Genomic DNA, 18,175 nt, shown 5'->3' on the forward strand with positions numbered 1-18,175 from the left:
TGTGTGTGTGTCTTATTCACTTACCAGTCTGTGCCATTTCTTTAGACTCATCATCTAAAATATATTGTGCTATATTCAGTAGATGATTACAACCTGGATAGGTGCTTGGGTGGGTGGAAAGACGGGTGGGTTTGTGGGTAAAAGGATGAATGATGGATGGATGGATGGATGGATGGATGGATGGATGGATAGAAGTGACTATTAAAATCGAGGAAGTCTAGAATTCCTGCTTGGTGATGAGAACATGCAAAATAATAAAGCCCCATAAACATTGGTCAATTGCAGATGCGCTCAAGGATGGTCCTGTTGCTGTGGGGCTGTTTCTTCCTGTGGAATCTCAGCATTGCGTCCTCTCAGACCATTTACCCTGGAATCAAGGCAAGGATCACCCAGCGGGCACTGGACTATGGTGAGTCGGATGCTCTTAGAAGACAGGATTGAGCCCACCTAGGTGGGTCTGCACCCAAAGCCCCAAACTCATAACCACGAGTGTCTCATGACCACCTCGACTGTGTGTGTGGGTGTGGGGGGGTTTCACACTTGACAACAAATGGAAAGATCGGTGGTTCAACATCCCGCCCCACCCCACCCCATCCCACCCCCAGCAGCACGGCAGAAGAAAGGCAATCTGCTTCTGCAAAGACTGCAACCATAAAAAACAAAACATGAAACAGCTCTGCTCTCAACACACGGGGTTGCCATGAGTTCAAATGGACTGAAGGTTTGGCTTTTGTTATTGTTTTTGACTGTGGGGTGAAGACGGACCAACCAACTTTGGGGTAATGTCTTGTCTTTCCCCCACTTCCTCATCTGGTCTTCACCCGGGGCCATTGAATAGATTCCAACGCATCCCAAGCCTCGAGAGGGTTCCCGAGATGCTAACCTTTTACAGGTGTGAGCAGACCCATCCAGTGACTATCGGCCCCATGTTACCAATCCAACTAGTGAGGGACAGAGGTGATGTAGGTGGCACAGTACCACAAGCTAGGGAATGGCAATGTTGGCATGCAAGCCCATGATGTCTGATAATCCCTTTGGTGCTATCCTTACATTAGAGGAGACTTCAAAACGTTTGTGGAAACGCTGACTTAAAAGATCGTGGGCTTTTTCTACAACCCAGCAATCCCTTTGATGGGTATGTATCCTAAAGAAGTAAGAGCCAGAGCACAAACAGACATACGCACACGCATGTTCGTTATAGCACCGTTCACAATAGCAACAAGATGGACGCAACCTAAATGCCCATCAGTGGGAGAACGACACACAGTGGAGCACTGTGCATGCTGCAGAACAAGCACTGAAGTGACATAGCATCCACTCAAGGGCATAGATGAACTGGAGAGCATCATGCTGAATGAAATGATTCCATCACGAAAGGGTGGACATTGTATGAGCCTCCTGTCCTAAACAGAAATCAAAACAAAGGTTTTAGTACCAAAGGAAAGACCTCGGTGTTTACCAAGGAGGGGAAAGCAAGGGAAGGAAGATGGAGCAGTAGGCTAGATGGGTAAACAGTGTTAAGTCGGGTGAAGGTAAAGACACGATTCCACAAGCGGGATATCAAGGGTCAGTCGGGCAGGCGATTGGAGGGGCTAGATAAGTAGCTTAAATTGAGAAATATAAAACTAATGACCTGAAGTGTAAACCCCCAACTAATTCACGATTTAGAATTTAAAAAAAATGTAGTCTCCGTGGAGACTATATCAAGAAAGCAGAACTTTATATATCGATGCCTTTGTTTGTTTAAAGTGTCTATTCTTTTGTAGTAATATTTTTTACTTAACTTCTATGTCTTATTGCTAGGCTTATAATCAAAATGTTTTAGTTTTATAACGTGTCAATCAATGCCCAGTATTTGATGGCTTTGTGAGTATAATTATAATGTAGGGGGGGGGAAGATCATGGAATTGGTCCCCAAATCATTTAAGACCTTTCATGTTATCCATGGCACTCTAGAGGATAAATCCTGGCCTTCATTGTCTCCAAGGAAGATAGACTGTGTGGAAATGAGCTTCAGATGCAAACAAAGGAATGAGGATCGATTCCAACATAGTATCAATCAGAAGGGCCCAAGGTTAAACTTACAAGATCAGCTATTATCACCAAGTCCCTTGGCTCAGGCTCTTTATCCCATGAGATCAGAGAATGGGGACCTGTAGCACTATCCTATGAAGCCTGGCAGGTTATTCCACAATGAATGAAAGCAGTGCTTCCTAATCTTCTTGGAGTCCTAGGATGCATGGTGATATAGCGGTTATACCTTCAGCTGCTAACCACAAGGTCAGCAGTTCAAAACCACCAGCCGCTCCTCCAGAGAAAACTTAGGCTTTCTACGCCAGGAATAGAGTTGCCATCTTGGAAACCCACAAGACAGTTCTACCCTGCCCCATAGAGTCTACGCTAGCATTGACGAGATGGCAGTGAGAAGGATGCTTTGAGAAAGGGCTGAGAATGTGGATGGTGTCTCCTGGAACATGAGACGTGGACACCCACCGACGCATGGAACCCACCTGCAGTCCTCCATTAGAATTCCACGGATCTCAGGTTTCTGAAGCCCATGGACTGGAAGTAATAAAAAAAAAATCCTGAGCTTAAAAAATCTGGAAGAAATGGAGAATGTGGAGTACGGTTCTGGAACTGGCCAGCCAGCACTGAGACTCTAGGACCAAACGGTCTCGATTTGACGCCTGCCTCCTCTCCTTCTTAGTGTGTGATTTGGGAAGATTTAAATTCTCCAAAGCTCAGTTCCCTCCTCTGAAAAAGGTGAACGGTGATTATAATTTTATCCGGTGACTGTCTATCAGGCTGTGCAGTTCTCAAGACTCTTAGAGATTGCTCCTATTCGCTCTGTGTTCTTGGGTACTTACACGTCTGAGGATCCATGGTTTTCATCTTCCAAACAGACAGTAGAATCCACATTGCAGAAGTGCTGTCTCCTGAGTACCTAAGAGACCGCCGTACTCAATGAACAGCTTGTATGGTTGATGATGTTCCACCAACACCGCCCCTGTTACTAACAATAGACACTTCCTTTGCTTCCTGTACAGGCATTCAAGCTGGACTGGAGACAATTGAGCAAATTATCATGGAGAAAGACATCCCCAATTTAAATGGTTCTGAATCTCTTGAATTTCTGAAGGTGGATTATGTGAACTACAACTTTTCAAAGTAAGTGGGAAAGGAGAGAGCATTTTTATCAATGAAATTATACGTCTTTGTCATCTCAGGGTTGGGAACTGCACCACCATCTGGTCTGGCAGAATGCTGGGTCTGCAGAGCACCAGTAAACACTGGGTAAAGAGTGTGTCAGCTGGTTGACTGACATGATAAAGAACCCAAGGGGAAAGGATCCTGCGACTGACAGTGTGGCATTTGGGTCAAAACACCTACGCCTAAGTCGTGTGTTGATGGCACACCCATTGTATGCTACCAGGTACACCTGCCCTGAGACGCAGTGTCCCCACCCGTAAGGGGAACACCATAATCAATGCAGCTGGGGTAGGAACCCGGGTGATGTAATGGCTACAAGGTGAGCTGCACTCCAGAAGGTCAGCGGTTCAAAACCACCGACGGCTCCTCAAGAGAAAAATGGGGCTTTCTACTCTGTAAAGAGTTTCTACTCCTGTAAAGAGTCACCATCTTTGAAACTCACAAGAGCAGTTCTACCCTATGGGGTTGCTGTGAGTCCGCATCAGCTCCATGAGAGTGAGTTTGGGGGTTTAATTTTGGGCTCGGTTAGGGTCATCTTGCCCCTTGAGTTCTAAATGAAATCCTTCATCGTTCCATCCCCACCTCTTATTCCCATGAACCAGGAGAGAGAGTTTAACCATCGTCCTGAAAAGAAATCTACTTTTAGTAATTTAGGTATTTATCATTTAGGTCATGTTGTCAAGCATTCGGAGGTCACAGGGATGTGGCACAGGTCACATGCCCTCTGCTCTCTGGCTGTCTAAAGTCCCCCACCTGACCCCATCCCTTGTCGTTCCCTTCTCCCTTTCTGTACCAGCAAATATTGCTCATCCTCGTAGCAGGTACAGCAGTTTCATCATTCTTGAACATCATACTGTTTTTCTTTTGATCCTAAATCTTTCCAACAGAATTTTTCAACCAGTCAATTTCTCTTCCTGGGAGATGTCGGACAGCGTAAGACGTGACAAAATAATAATGATTTATAAATTATCAAGGGTTCATGAGGGAGGGGAAATGAGGAGCTGATACCAAGGGCTCAAGTAGAAAGAAAATGTTTTAAGAATGATGAGGGCAATAAATGTACAAATGTGCTGGACACAATGGATGGATGGATGGATTGTGATAAGAGTTGTACAAGCCTCCAATAAAATGATTTAAATTTTTTTCTCTTCCTAAAAAGAATTCTGTGGATGATTATAATCATTTCTACCATGCCCTGATACTATAATGCCACTAAGACTCATATGGCATAGTGGTTATGAATTGGACAACTAAACGCAAGGTCAGCAGTTCAATGCCACCAGTCCTTCTATGGGAGAAAGATGGGGCTTTCTGTTCCTGTAAATATTTATGGTTTTCAGAAACCCGCAGCAAGGCCATAGCACTCCTAAACGACAGGGTAAAATGGCCCTGTGGGTTTCCCAGACTGCAGCTCTTTATGGGAGTAGAACCCCTCATTCTTCTTCCACAGAGTGGCTGGTGATTTTGAAGCACTAACCTTTGGGTTAGTAGCCCACGGATAACCAACAATGCCATCAGGGATCCTTAGCGCCCCGCCCCCAAAGGCTCTAAGAATTGATCAAATACCAATTGAAGTGTTTCATTAAGTTGCTGAAGCACGGGACGCATGCTCCTTATCTAGGCCCCCAAAAATTTGGAAGACAGTTTCATAGCCAACCGATTGTGCCCATTCCAAAGAAAGGTGAGCCCACAGAATGCAGAAATTAGCAAATAATATTACTACTATCACATGCAATTAAAGATATTTCAAACAACTGCTACAACAGTCCATGGAGCTGCCAGAAATTCCAACTGGACTCAGAAGCAGGCATGGGATGAGGGTTACCATTGCTGACATCAGGTAGGCATTGGCTGAAAGCTGAGACTGCTAGGGAGGTGTCTACTTGCTCGTCATTCACCAGGCAAAGGCATTCGACTGTGTGGACCATAACAAACTACAGATAACTTTATGACACCTGGGAATTCCAAAATACTTCATTGTGCTCATTCGGAACATGCATAGACCATAAGGCAGCCATCCCAACAGAGGGGAATCCTGCTTAGTTTAAAATCAGGACAGGGATGCATCAGGATGCAACATTTCATAATACTTATTTAATCTGCGTACTGAGCAAATAATCTGAGAAGCTGGATTATATGAAGAAGAACGTGGCTTTAGGATTGGAGGAAGGCTCTTAACAACCTGAGATGTACAGATAATACAACCTCACCTGTTGAAAGTCAAGAGGATTTGATGCACTTACCTATGAAGATCAAAGACTAGAGTCTTCAAAATGGATTACAACTCAATAAAAAAAAATCCCCACAACTATACCAATAAACAACCTCTTGATAAAGAGACAAAAGAAAGAAGTTGTCAAGGATTTAATTTTGCTTGGCTCTACAATCTACACTTGTAGAAGCAGTAGCAATAAACCAGGTGCATTGGGCAAGTTTGTTGTGCAAGACCTACGTAAACTCTAAAGGGTAAAAAATGTCACTTTGCGACTCAGATGCACCTGACAGAAGCCAATTGCCTCAGATGCATGTGAAGGCCAAACAATGAATAAGGAAAGTCAAAGAAGAATTGCTGTCCTTGAACATGAAAAGTACCAGAAGAGCAAGCAAATCTGCCTTTGAAGAAGTACAGCCTGAATGCTCCTTAGAAGTGAGGATGGCAAGACTTGGTCTCACAGCCTGTGGACGTGGTACCAGGAGAGGCGTCCCTGGCAGAGGAATCCCTCTTGGTAACGTGGAGAGGCGGGGATAAAGAGTGTGACCCTCAGGGAGATGGACTGATGCACTGGCTGCAGTGATGGGCAATCGGGAGATGACACAAGGGTTCCCTCTGTCCACAGGGCTGCTATGAGCCGGAACTGACTGGACAGCAGCCAACAACACCAGTATCCTCTGGTTCTGTCCCAATCCCTGTATCTGGGTCCATTTACAGGTCCCACATGAACACAATTAAGTGTTCTGGAAGCCCCATTCTTCTAAAAGTTATCCAAGATGTGTTATGATCCACCGGGTTGAATGCTTTTACATGGTCGATGAAACCCTGATAAACACCTTTAGGTAATTCTCTACTTTCAGCCCAGATCCATCTGATATCAGCAATGATATTCCTCATTGATGTTAATAGCAATAACTCAAGAACCAATGCTATTAAAGGAAGAAGTCCGGGCTGCGTGCAAAGCTCCGGTGGGAAATGAGGTTGTAGGAACTGACGGAACACCAGTAGAAATGTTGGGACAGGCGGAGGCAGTATTGAAGGTGCTCAGTCATCTGGACCAAGAAATCTGGAACCAAGGGGAAGAGACCCATCCCCGTATCCGTGTCAAAGAAAGGCAAACCAACAGAATGCAGACTTTATTGAACAAGATCATTTCCGTCGAACAATTTCATTCCTGTCACATACAAGTAAAAGTTCGCTGAAGCTAATTCAAAAATGACTATCGCAGTACATTACACGGAACTGCCAGACATTCAAGGTGGATTCAGAAGAGGCTGTGGAGCAAGCAATATCATTGCAGATATCAGATGGGGCTTGGCTGAAAGCAGAGACTACTTCCCGACCTTCACCATGAGTAATACTTTCTCTGAGTCATTGACTGAAAGAGGGTAAGTACTTTGCCCAAGGTTGCACCGCTTAACACAACATCTGGCTCCACGTCAAGTGCTCAAAGCACGAAGTGGCATCGCCTAGAGGTTAAGAACACCGTCTGGAGATGGACCGAGGAGGGCTCTCGGTCTGGTTCGACTGCTTATACGTGTGCTCAGCCAAGTTCCTGACCTTCTCGTCTTTGAACTCGAGATTGCAAAATAAGCAACTCCCTGGATGGGTTGCTGTGTGAGTTAAAGTGGGCTAATGTATGCAAAGTGCTTACCACCGTGCCTGGAGGTAATCACTCCATACCTGTCCATAATAATAAGTTATCTGGACGGATGTGATCAATTATCGGTTGAGACGTCGTGCAACCCATTGCCTCCTTGATACCTATTTGACAGTCCCAGGAACCCTGGGGAGAGTTGATTCTCTAAAACAAGGTTCCCATCTGGTGAAGCTATTGAACCCATTTGGAAACATTGGTTGTCCCAGTGACTAGGGATGGGGGGACTGCTGGCATTTATTTAGCATGTATGATAAATGCCCTCAAAAATGCATGGCAGTCCTCTACATAAATAGTTATCCTATACAACCCCAAATATTAATATCAGCCCACTGAGACACCCCGAGACTGCTGAAGGAAAAAAAAAATCATGGTGATGAGGTTATACCTTTTGGGGCTGTAAAGAAGCTATCAAGAATTCATTTATTTCCTTGGATGCCCATTTCCCCCCTCAATTTAGTCATAGGGGCTTCTTGCTCAGGACTTGAAACCTCTGCTGGCTGGGAGGATGGGTTGATGGAGTTAGGTGAGGCGGGAAGCAGATAGATAGACAGATACTGACCGCCCTATCGATTCTGACTCCCGGAGGCCTGATGGACAACAGAATGAAACATGGCTAGGCCGAGCATCATCCCGGGCTCATCGCAGCTCTCAACCTTCCTCATGCCGCGACCCTTTCATGCAGTTCCTCATGTGGTGGGGATCCCCCAACCATAGCATTATTTTTGTTGCTACTTCATCGCTGTCATTTTGCTACTGTTATGAATTGGGCGACCCCTGGGAAAGGGTCATTTGTCCCCCAAAGGGCTCGCGACCCACAGGTTGAGAATGCTAGTCTAAAACTGCAGCTCTCGCCTCAGTCCATACTGTTGAAAGTTTCCCTCGCCCTCCTTAGCCCTCTACTTCCCCAGTGATTGAGGACATGCTATCCCTCCTGAGGACATATCCAAAGCCAGCAAGGTGAGCAATGTCCTGTTGAGATCCAAAAGGTTTTCCTTTGTGTGTATGTGTTTTTGTTGGGGGGCGGGGCTAATTTTCAGCAGTAAACAACCAGGTCTCTCTTGTAAGTCTGCCTGAGTGGGGAATCTCTGCTGACATCGTTCCACCATCAGTGGTCCCACGGGGCTAGCTCACCCACCGAGAGGTGGGTGGAGGTGCCTCGTCGCTAGGAATTCTCAGGGGACCATCAGGAGTTCTACCACCGGGTTTCCGTTTTGCTTGACTTCGAAGTCCGCCACAAGGCCTGCACTCACACCTCTGTTTCTTGTTTTGCAGCATAAAAATCAAGGCCTTTTCATTTCCAAACACGTCCCTGGCCTTCGAGCCTGGCATGGGGATCAAAGTATTCACCAACCACGGCATGGCCAACATCAGCACCAACTGGGAGGTCAAGTCTCCGCTCTTGTGAGTAGTCCATAGTTGCCTGCTCCCCGAGCGGGAAGAAAGGGAACAAAGGAGAACGTATCAGCTCGCCCATGTTTTCAACATTCGGTGTCCTGTCCTTCCTCAGGGGTAATTCTCACCAACAGCACTCTTCCTCCAGCAGAGATTGAAACCAAGGCATTATGGCTCTAAGGAGCATGGTGGTACTGTGGCTAAGTGTTCGGGCTGCCAACCAAAAGGTCGGCGGTTCAAACCTACCAGTTGCTCTGCTGGAGAAAGAGGTGGCAGGCCCCTTTCATAAAAATTACAGCCCTGGAAACCTTATGGGGCCGGTCTCCTCTGCCCTGTGGAGTTGCTATACTTTAAGTTGGCATCGACTCGACAGTATGGGTTTGGGTGGGGGGTGGAGGGGTCTTCACCCTGATGGTTCTGAAAAGCATGTTCCTGTTAACGACACAGCACTTGAGCAAAATGCCACTGAAGCTCCTCCAAGAGCTTGAGGTCCCTGACTGAGAGCAACAGAGGTGAGTCTCCACATTTTGATCCAGCCTCGAGTCTCTGGCTGGTCCTGAGCACCTCCCTCGGCTCACATCTCCCTCAGTGGTGGGGGTTGCCTGCCAGTCTGTTCTGGCTCATGGCCATCCCACGTGTGTACAGTAGACGTGCGGCATTGGACTTCCAGGGCCATGGCCTTTCCTATGCAGATCATCAGGCCTGACTTTGGGGCACCTCTGCGTGAACTCCAACCATTGGGGTTCATCGCCAAATGCTTAACTACTTACACCAGCCTGGGGCTCTGCCCTCCAAGAAGAACATAAGAGAATGTGCTCATTGGTTATTCTCGGAGTCATCAACCAGGCACTAAGTCCTGGGGACTGGTGGGCAATTGACACGCATCCATCCCCACAAGGAGCTCGAAGACCGTTTCTACGTGTGGCTTTCTCCGTGTAAGAGCCAGGCCCCTCCAGAATAAGATGCTGCCTATTTCGCATCCCACTTTTTCCACCCAAATGTTGTATGTAAGGAGTTCCAGATGTGTTCTCCTGGCACCAGGGCCAAAGCTCATGGCGTGGAAAACCCCATGCTCCCTAGTGCTGTCACCAATCATGGATGCAGAATGATGTATCCAGCCCATGTCCATCCAGTGCCTGCTCTAAGCCACACCTGTTTGTAGGTCCTGGGAACCCAGAGGCAGCCCCCGCTCTCCAGGAGCTGAGATTCTGTGGGGACTTGCAGAAGCAGAGCCCAGCTCCCCCCCACTCCCCAGACTGGGCTCACCTTGTGCCTTTTCTCTCAACAGCCAAGATACAGGAGGAGCCGATCTGTTTCTCACTGAAGCCTTCTTCAAGGGTCTGCTTGTCCTGATGCGAAATGACTTTGGTCATCCAATGCTGATGCTCCAAGACTGCCAGGCCCAAGTGAGCCACGCCCAGGTCTCATTCTCTGGAGAGCTCAGGTGAGCAAGAGGACCAGGGCAGACTCGTCTAGGACAAGGCTCTCAGACAGCCCCTGGGGAAGATGTATTGTGTACAGCTTTTGACCCCTGAGTAAGCGCCTTTACTTCTGTTCTCTTCCCTAGTGTCCTATATAACACGTTTGCCGAGCCCATGGAGAAACCCATTTTAAAGAACCTCAATGAAAGGGTGAGTCTTGAGGGAGTAGACACTTGAAGTCAAATGTCACCCATCAACGGTGCTCCTGCTACCATTCAATCGGTTCTTAGCTACTCAATCTCTGCTGACCAATACCTACTATGGTCCAGGAGTCATGCTACACAGTTTCATCCGTCACTTCATTGGCAACTTCATCATCATTTCTCAGCTGCCTATTGGGTACAAACGTGTGGGAGGTAGTGTGGAGGGCAAGCCATTGACAAGGTCTCATCTATCATTTGCCTACTGCACGCCCAGCACTGGGCCAGGGTCTATTGGGAACGCAAAAGAGGAAGAAGTTTATCATCTCGTTAGGAGAAGCAAACTCAGGTTAGTCGAGCAATAACTGAGCAAGGACACCAGTATAGTGCTTGGTGACATGATCAGTAGATTGAACCAAGAAATGGAAGCAATGAAATAAAGAGATAGTGGAGACCAGGTGCTGGAGGGAGGGTAATGGAAAACATATTGGGGTTTCATTGATGAGGATTAAAAAAAATAGCAAGGGATGTCGGTGATGGTTGCCAAACACGATGGATGTAATGTATCGCAGAGAATTGCGTACATGGAAAATTATGACTTGGTGGATGTGGTGCTGTACTTTTCACACACACACATAAACAAGCAAACAAAAAGAAATAGGACCTTTGTGAAGAGAAGGTTTTTTTTATAGAATGCAAGATTTGAGAGAAAGCTTGAAGCATGGGTAGAGTTTGGATAGGAAAGGAGAAGGGGAGAAGAAAGTTAAGACATCTTCCAAAGCTCTAAGTGTCTAATTCTAAGAGTCAGCAGTGAAGAAAGACTGAATTGGTAGTGGATCCTCTTTCCAGGGCTGCCCGGTAACTTCCAGGGACCCCTCCCATTATTGTAGAGGAAGCAAGGACAGGGGTGAGGAAGACGGAAGAGTGGGCAGACTTGGTGTTCCAGAAGGATAAGGACCATGTCTGGTGTCTCCAGCTCCCAGCGGCTCAGCTCCATGTTTGGCAAAGAGTGGATGCTGACTGAAAGCCAGCAAGGAAGCCGGTACTTAAAACCCTAAGCTAGTGGTTCTCAGCCTTCCTCATGCCACCGCCCTTTAATACGGTTCCTCATGTGGTGGCGACAGACTCCCTTCCTAACCTTTCTGACGCTGAGTGCCCAGCGCAGGGGCATCACCATTGGCCATCTTCACACCCCTACACCAGGGGCCCCCTCTGACCAATGAAGGCCCCGGTCCATCAGAGTAGAACGGCATTCCACAGGGCTTTCCATGGGCTGACTTCCGAGAAGCTGGTGGCCTTTCTTTCAAAGTGCCTGTGAGTGGACTCGAACCATTGGCCTCTCTGTGAGCAGCTGAGGGCATTATTTGCCGTCGTTCTCTCATCAGGTCAGACTCGACTCAGGGAGCCCCCCTGTGTTACAGAGAACTGCTCCATAGGCTTCTCTGGGCAGTTATCTTGATGGCAGACAATTGTCTGGTCTTCCCCTCAGCCCCCCATGGATTCACTGGTGGATTGAAACCAGCAGCCTTTAGAGCAGCGGTTTTCAACCTGTGGGTCGCAACCCCTTTGGATCGACCGATTCATTACAGTAGCAAAATGACAGTTACGAGGTAGCAACGAAGTCATTTGATGGTTGGGGGTCACCACCACATGAGGAACTGTAAGAAAGGGTCGTGGCATGAGGAAGGCTGAGAGCCGCTGCTTCAGGTTAACAACCAAGTGCAAACTGCTGCACCATGCAGGCTCCCTATTCGCCCTCTGCCGACAGTGACAACAAAGGATTTTCGGATTCCAAAGGGGGAAGTCTACGTACAGCATGGTTCTCTTGGACCTTGGATTTACTGGGCTCTCCAACGAGCCCAGAGTAGAAGGCAAAGCTCCTGCTCTAAACACTCCAGGCAGGGCGTGGAGCCAGAGGAGCAGAGGAGGGAGGCGGAGTGCCCCGGGGGTGGGCAGAGGGACTATCAGCAGGTTCCTCAGGTGTGACAACAGGAGCACAGACAGGGGCACGTGCCCTATCATGCCACAGAAAGAAAAGCAAAGGGCTTGCTCTTTTATGGGGCTTGGCAGGGCGTGGTCCCAGTTGCTATGAAGCTTGCTCTTCATTCACGAGTAACTTAAGGTCCACAGGCATCGACTCATTTAAAGAAAAGTCTCCAGGACCAAGGAGAGATGGTCTCCTAACCAGATGGCTTCTTCCCAGATGCCCCAGTTGGTTTGCAGGGTCGGGGGTCATCAATAGAAGTTTCTAGAATACTATGATCACCTGTGCTTTATTCTATTCCTTTTGCGGCCAGCTCTGTCCCATCCTAATTGGCGAGGTTGAGGGGCTCAATGCTAATCTCAGCATGCTGGAAGGTGAGTCTTTAAACCATCTTCTAGATGGTTCCTGTCCCGCTTTCAAGTGCTGGTGGTCTCCACGTGTGCTCCTCCACACACCACAGCCCCAGCTCTTCACCGGGCATCACTCAGAGCCATGGGAGTGGCTGGGAGGGCATTCTGTGTACAGGGCATGCTGTCTTCGACCACCAGCCAACCAGCTTCAAGTCCGCTGCAGGAGAGGGTAGCTCCTGGAGACAGTCAGGATGCCAGTTGGGAAATGAACCCTCATGGACTAGAATTCCAGCTCAGACAGGAAACCCATCCTCTTCAGAATAATTGATGCCAATCTGACTAAATTATTCCCACCCAGCCCCACCGCCCACCCTTCAGTGGCTCCCTGCTGCCTTCAGGTCCCCACTCACACCTCTTCCAGGTTCATGTAAGCCCTCGCTTGGCACTTCCCCTCTGCACTCACCAGCAATGTCCTGAGGACTCGTCATAGGTGGGGCTCTGTGCCGAGTCTGGGGGTGCAGCAGGAAACCTAGAAGACCAAGATCCCTGCCCTGACGGCACTTGGGGGAGGAGACAGTCAGTAAGAAAGAGAAATAAGGAAACCGCAAGGAGAAAAGTCATGGTAGGGCAGGACCCTGGGAGGGTTTTCATTTGGGATATTGTGACCCGGAAAGGCGCCACTGAACAGGTGGTGTCGAGAGTTAGGACCCGGAGGAAGTAGAGCGTGAGCCTCCACTCACCTGGATGAAGAATGATCCAGGTAGAGGAAGCCCTGGGGGATGCCTAGGCCTACAGCGTGGAGGCTACCAAGTGTGTTGGGAAGGGGTCGGTACTTGGAGTAGAGGGCATGAGAGGGAATCGGAGCCAGAGGTGAGGTAACGCAGGGTAGGGGAGAGGGCATGGTAACCCTCTGTTGGTCATCAAGACCAGCTGGTTATGGTGATGGTGGTGGTTAGCAGTCAAGTTGGTCTGGATTTCTAACAAGACTATGTACACCAGCAAAAATTTTTTTAAAAATCACTCTGAGCCATCCTCTTGTCTGTCCTTACGTCTGAGCCCACTGTTGCAGGCACCGTGTCCAGCCATCTTGTCGAGGGTCGTCCTCTTCTTCGCTGCCCCTGTGCTGTACCAAGCCTGATGTCCTTCTCCAGGGACTGGTCTCTCATGACAGCATGTCCAAAGTATGTGCCTGAGATAAAAGTCTTGCCATCCTTGCATCCAAGGAGCATGCGGGCTCTATTTCTTCCAAGACTCACACTGAGCTTGAGTGAAATGGGGAGTCTATGGAGCCAGGGCTGGCATTCAAGCAGGGTCGCCTCTGGAAGAAGAAGGGGTGAGGGCGGGAGCTGGAAGGCCGCTTCAAAGACTGCCGTGGGCACGCAGATATGTGAAGGTAGCAACCGGCCACCTCTGGGAAGGATGACGGTGGTAAGAAATGCTTGGCTCCGGCTATATTTTGAAGGTATCGTTGGGAGGGTTCTGACTATTTTGAAGACAGCGACAGATCAAATGAGAATCCTAAGAGACACTGAGGACTCCTCCAGAGTGTTACCCTGGGCAACCGCAAAATTGGAAGTGTGGAATCATCCTTTTCTGAGATGGGGAAGATAATAAGGAAATGTGGTTGTGGTAGACCTCTCAAAAGCTCAGTTCTAAGATCCACACATATCATAGTGTCTTAAAATGGCAAGCTTGGTGGGCAGGGGGTAGTGGAGAATTTTACAAGTTCTTGAACAAATGGGGTTGGAAAACAGAATTTTTCTAGGACTTCTGGAAGCCCCCTTGTGTACGTGTGTGTCCTTCACCAGATTATGAGTTCCTTGAGGGCAGGGACTTAGACTCTCTGTGTTCCCAGGCCCAGGCCCAGGCCGAGCGCCCAGCCCACACTGCTGTTCCTCTCAGTTGTCATTGAGCCTGTTCTGATTCAGGGCCACCACGTGTTACAGCGCAGAGCATTTTTGTGACTGTAATCTTCGCAGCAGAGGAGAGAGTCAGGCCCTTTCTCCTGTCATCCCACTGGGTGGCTTTCAACCACCAGCCTACGGGATAGCCGTCAAGCAGACGCCATTGGCACCACCTTGGGAAAAGATAGCGAGACTTCGCCTCAAGCCCTTTGGACATGTTGTCAGGAGAGGCCAGTCCCTGGAGAAGGGTGTCATGCTTGGTAAAGCAGAAGGGCAGTGATCTTCGACAAGATGGGCGGGCGCAGTGGCTGCATGGGCCCAAGCATAACCACCATTGTGAGGACGGTGCAGGACCGAGTGGTGTTCGGGCCTGTATGGACGGACGGACGGTTGCTATGAGTCCAACAACCATTTGACTAAATATTGGGTTGATGGATTTTAAAAAAAAGAAAGAAAACTGGGTGGCTTGAGAGAAAGATTGTTGAAAAGATGCAGGAAAGAAAACGAATGGATGGGCGAGGGAGAAAGGGAAAGAGAAGGAAGGTGTGGTGAAGAAAGAGCTAGAGGAGGATTCTCATGTCCTAGTTTGCCTGGGTGGAACCCTAGTGGCACGGCCGGTTTACCACTTGGCTGCCAACCCAAAGGTTGTCTGATCAAATCCACCCAGAGGCCCCACAAAAGAAAGGGTTGCTGATCTGTTCTTGAGATTACAACCTAGCAAACCCTGCACTGCACTCCCCTGTCACAGCACCCAATGGCAGCACTTTGCCTTGGGAACGTCCCTCTACCTCTGGGAGTCTCCATCTCCTCCCGTGTGGGATGGTTTATTGTCCTGCTTCTCTCAAAGACTGATGGATGATGGGAGGCCCATTGTGATTGAGATCTGAAAGCATTGTTTAAAACTAAACAAATTTGGTCTTGACATCCAAATCCAGTTGATCCCACTATGTGGTGACCCCATAGAGTGATTTTCCCCAAGGAATAGCTGGAAGGTTCGAACGGATGACCTTCTGATTAACAGCCCATTCTGCCATCACAGATAAAATCACCAACAGCTCCTCAGAAGAGAGACCGGGCTATGCACTCCCTTCAGCAGTGACTGTCTCTGAAACCCACAGGGGTTGCTATGAGTCGGTGCTGACTCATTGGCAGAGAGTATTGGTACATACATGACCTAAGGAACTTTGTGCTAATTTTTTTAAAGAAGGATGGTGCGTGTGTACTCCAGAATGTTACTCCTAAGTAATATGATTATGAAAGATGTTTACTTTCTTCTTTTGGCTTACTTAGTTTTCCTGGGTTTTCAAATGCGTGCATGTACTACTTATGAAGGGGGGAATATGGTTACATATGGTGAAAATTAGTGTTAGCGTGGGTAAACATGCTCTCTCATTCATGCTTTCAGTACCTGTAGACTGTGCTTTTCTCTTGATTGTTTAGTTTTAACCAAGATCAACAACCACACTCTGCTGGATTATTCCCTAATCGATGCTCCAAAGGTTACCGAGAACTACATGGACCTGAATTTGAAGGTAATTGGATCATCCTCAGATCCTCATTCTGACTCACCCATCAATAACTGGGAAACAAGTATGTGCAAGGGGAAACCAACATGCATGTCCTTCAATAATGTAATGTGTTTTCAAGTCATGCCTCCTCCATGAGCACACTCTTTCAGAAAACCCTTCAGCATCTCCTTGATTGTCAGAGGGCTATTCGGCGTGCATACACTGTCTCTCTTCCTATGAACAGTGACACGAGGACTTGCCTCCTGTAACGGGTTTGGGGCTAGGAAGCAGCCAGAGGCGTGGTCTGGAGGTACTAGACCCTGACACACAATCGACTATACACATTGATACTCTTCTTCTTAACTCTTGGGTTAGCTGATAATCAGACCGTTAACCTCTGAGAATGGTATTTGCTAATTCTGACAAAGTAATGGATTATGCTTATATGTGTAGTCTTGGTCCAAAGACTAAGGTAATCGTGTTTGTGTTTAGATATGCATTGACTTGTATTTCACTCGTTTGGGATTATTCAAATCAGTTGAATATTAGCCCATACAGTAGTTTGCAGTAACTTCTAAGGCTAATGAGGGCAGAGTTAGGCACATCCCCAAAAAGCTTTGAACCGTTCGGAGCCCTGGGTCCTTCTGCATCTTTCTGAGACGGAGGTGTTGAACAGTCACACCATCTGAAGGTCAAAGTTTTGGCATCTCTACACGGCACTTTAGGAGTTCTTTAGAACTGGTCTTTTCCCACTCAATGTCCTTTCTTTGAGGAAGGTACCAGCCAAGAGATCCCCACTGGGTTATGGCCAGGATGGGCCAAACAGAAACAACTGACCCACTGCCATTGTGTCCTGCTGACTTCTATAGGCACTCTAGGACAAGGTAGAACTGCCCTTGTGAGTTTCCAAGACGGTAGCTCTTCAGGGGAACAGAAAGCCCGGTCTTTCTCACATGGAGTGGCCGGTGGTGCTAAACTGCTGACCTTGTGAATCAGAGCCCTATGCATAACCGCGACACCACCAGGGCTCCTTCGACAGACATGCTGAAATCTGCTCACCGAGTCACAGCGACTGAGCAAAAGGTCAGGAGGCTTCATCAGGTTTCCGTTCCTGCGGAGTGCCTGGAGGCCCCGGGTCACGCAAATGGTGACACACTGAGCTGCTGACCACAAGGTTAGAGGTTGGAGTCCACCCCCTGACACCTCAGGAGACGGGCCTGGCGATCTACTCTCTGAAGTCACAGCCCTCGGAAACCCTCTGGAGGGCAGCTCTGCTCTGAAGACACAGGGTCACCGGCAGTCAGGCAGACTGCACTTGAGAAACGGGTTCTTTCGTTTGGTTTCTTTTTTTGGTTCATCTTTTACCTGCGTTTCTGGAATCTTCCTGATGTTGCCTTGGGAACATCCACCTTCTTTAATCCTGCGCCTTTGACTTTTCACCTGATGCAATTTTCTGTTTTCCCACAGGGCACCTTCTACCCGCTGGACAACCTGGCCGACCCCCCCTTCGCCCCAGTTCCCTTCACGCTCCCAGAGCGCACTGACTCTATGCTCTACCTGGGCATCTCCGAGTATTTTTTTAAATCCGCATCCTTCGCCCATTTCATGGCTGGGGCTTTCAATGTCACGCTCTCCACCAAGGAGGTGAGTCCAGTGAACAGATGGTGGTCCTTGGCCTCGTTGTTCGCGCTCTTTAGAAATAGCCAACAGTAAGACTTGCAGGCCCTGGTGTCCGGCCATGAGCTAACACGCCTCGGCGGAAGGTGCTGCGCTCAGGAGTTAGGAAATGAGTATCGTTATCCGTTGGGGAGTTGTCTGCAGACCTGCTCCAGTCGGCAGGGTCTTTCTGGTTTTGTTTTTGTGGTTTCTGGAGACGCTTCTAAGTGGACTTGAAAGAATGTCAAGTTTCTCCTTCGATCACTTATTGCCGGTGTCCTTAGGCAATCTCAATGAATTTCACTTCTCTGTCCCACTTTCCTGGTTTGAGAAATGAGAACAATGATGGTACCCCCTTCGTGGAGTTGATCTTTGCATTAAAGCATAGCATGAAGACCAACGTCGGGCAAATAGTAGGTGCTAAATAAGTGCTGTTCACTGTAAAAAAAAAAACAGCCTGGGCATGAGGTCTGGCCTCCTCTGCCTTCACAGAATCAGCCCAAGACCAGTTCCTACAAGGTGAAGATTTGACATGCTTCCACCTTCCAACCTTCTGTCCCATGTCAGACACCAGTCATTCTACCCAAGACACTCGCTCCTTCTCTGCTGGGCTCGATGGTTCATTGCGATGGCCACGGCAGACTCACAAACAAGACTCATGTTGGTGGGGTTTATTCG

The 18,175-nt window shown here is 48.2% G+C and overlaps 1 protein-coding gene across 1 annotated transcript in view; it reads left to right on the plus strand.

Moving 5' to 3' along the window:
• Positions 1 to 285: 285 nt before the first annotated feature.
• BPIFC (BPI fold containing family C) overlaps positions 286 to 18,175 on the plus strand; it is a 35,710-nt gene continuing 17,820 nt past the window's right edge. Inside the window, exons 1-8 of the mRNA XM_075552699.1 lie at positions 286 to 409; positions 3,048 to 3,168; positions 8,355 to 8,483; positions 9,763 to 9,918; positions 10,042 to 10,105; positions 12,393 to 12,453; positions 15,774 to 15,865; positions 17,309 to 17,485. Coding sequence (XP_075408814.1) covers positions 286 to 409; positions 3,048 to 3,168; positions 8,355 to 8,483; positions 9,763 to 9,918; positions 10,042 to 10,105; positions 12,393 to 12,453; positions 15,774 to 15,865; positions 17,309 to 17,485 — 924 coding nt within the window. The remainder of the gene's footprint in view (positions 410 to 3,047; positions 3,169 to 8,354; positions 8,484 to 9,762; positions 9,919 to 10,041; positions 10,106 to 12,392; positions 12,454 to 15,773; positions 15,866 to 17,308; positions 17,486 to 18,175) is intronic.

This window comes from Tenrec ecaudatus, chromosome 6 (genome assembly GCF_050624435.1).
Source record: "Tenrec ecaudatus isolate mTenEca1 chromosome 6, mTenEca1.hap1, whole genome shotgun sequence".
NCBI classification, from domain to species: domain Eukaryota; kingdom Metazoa; phylum Chordata; class Mammalia; order Afrosoricida; family Tenrecidae; genus Tenrec; species Tenrec ecaudatus.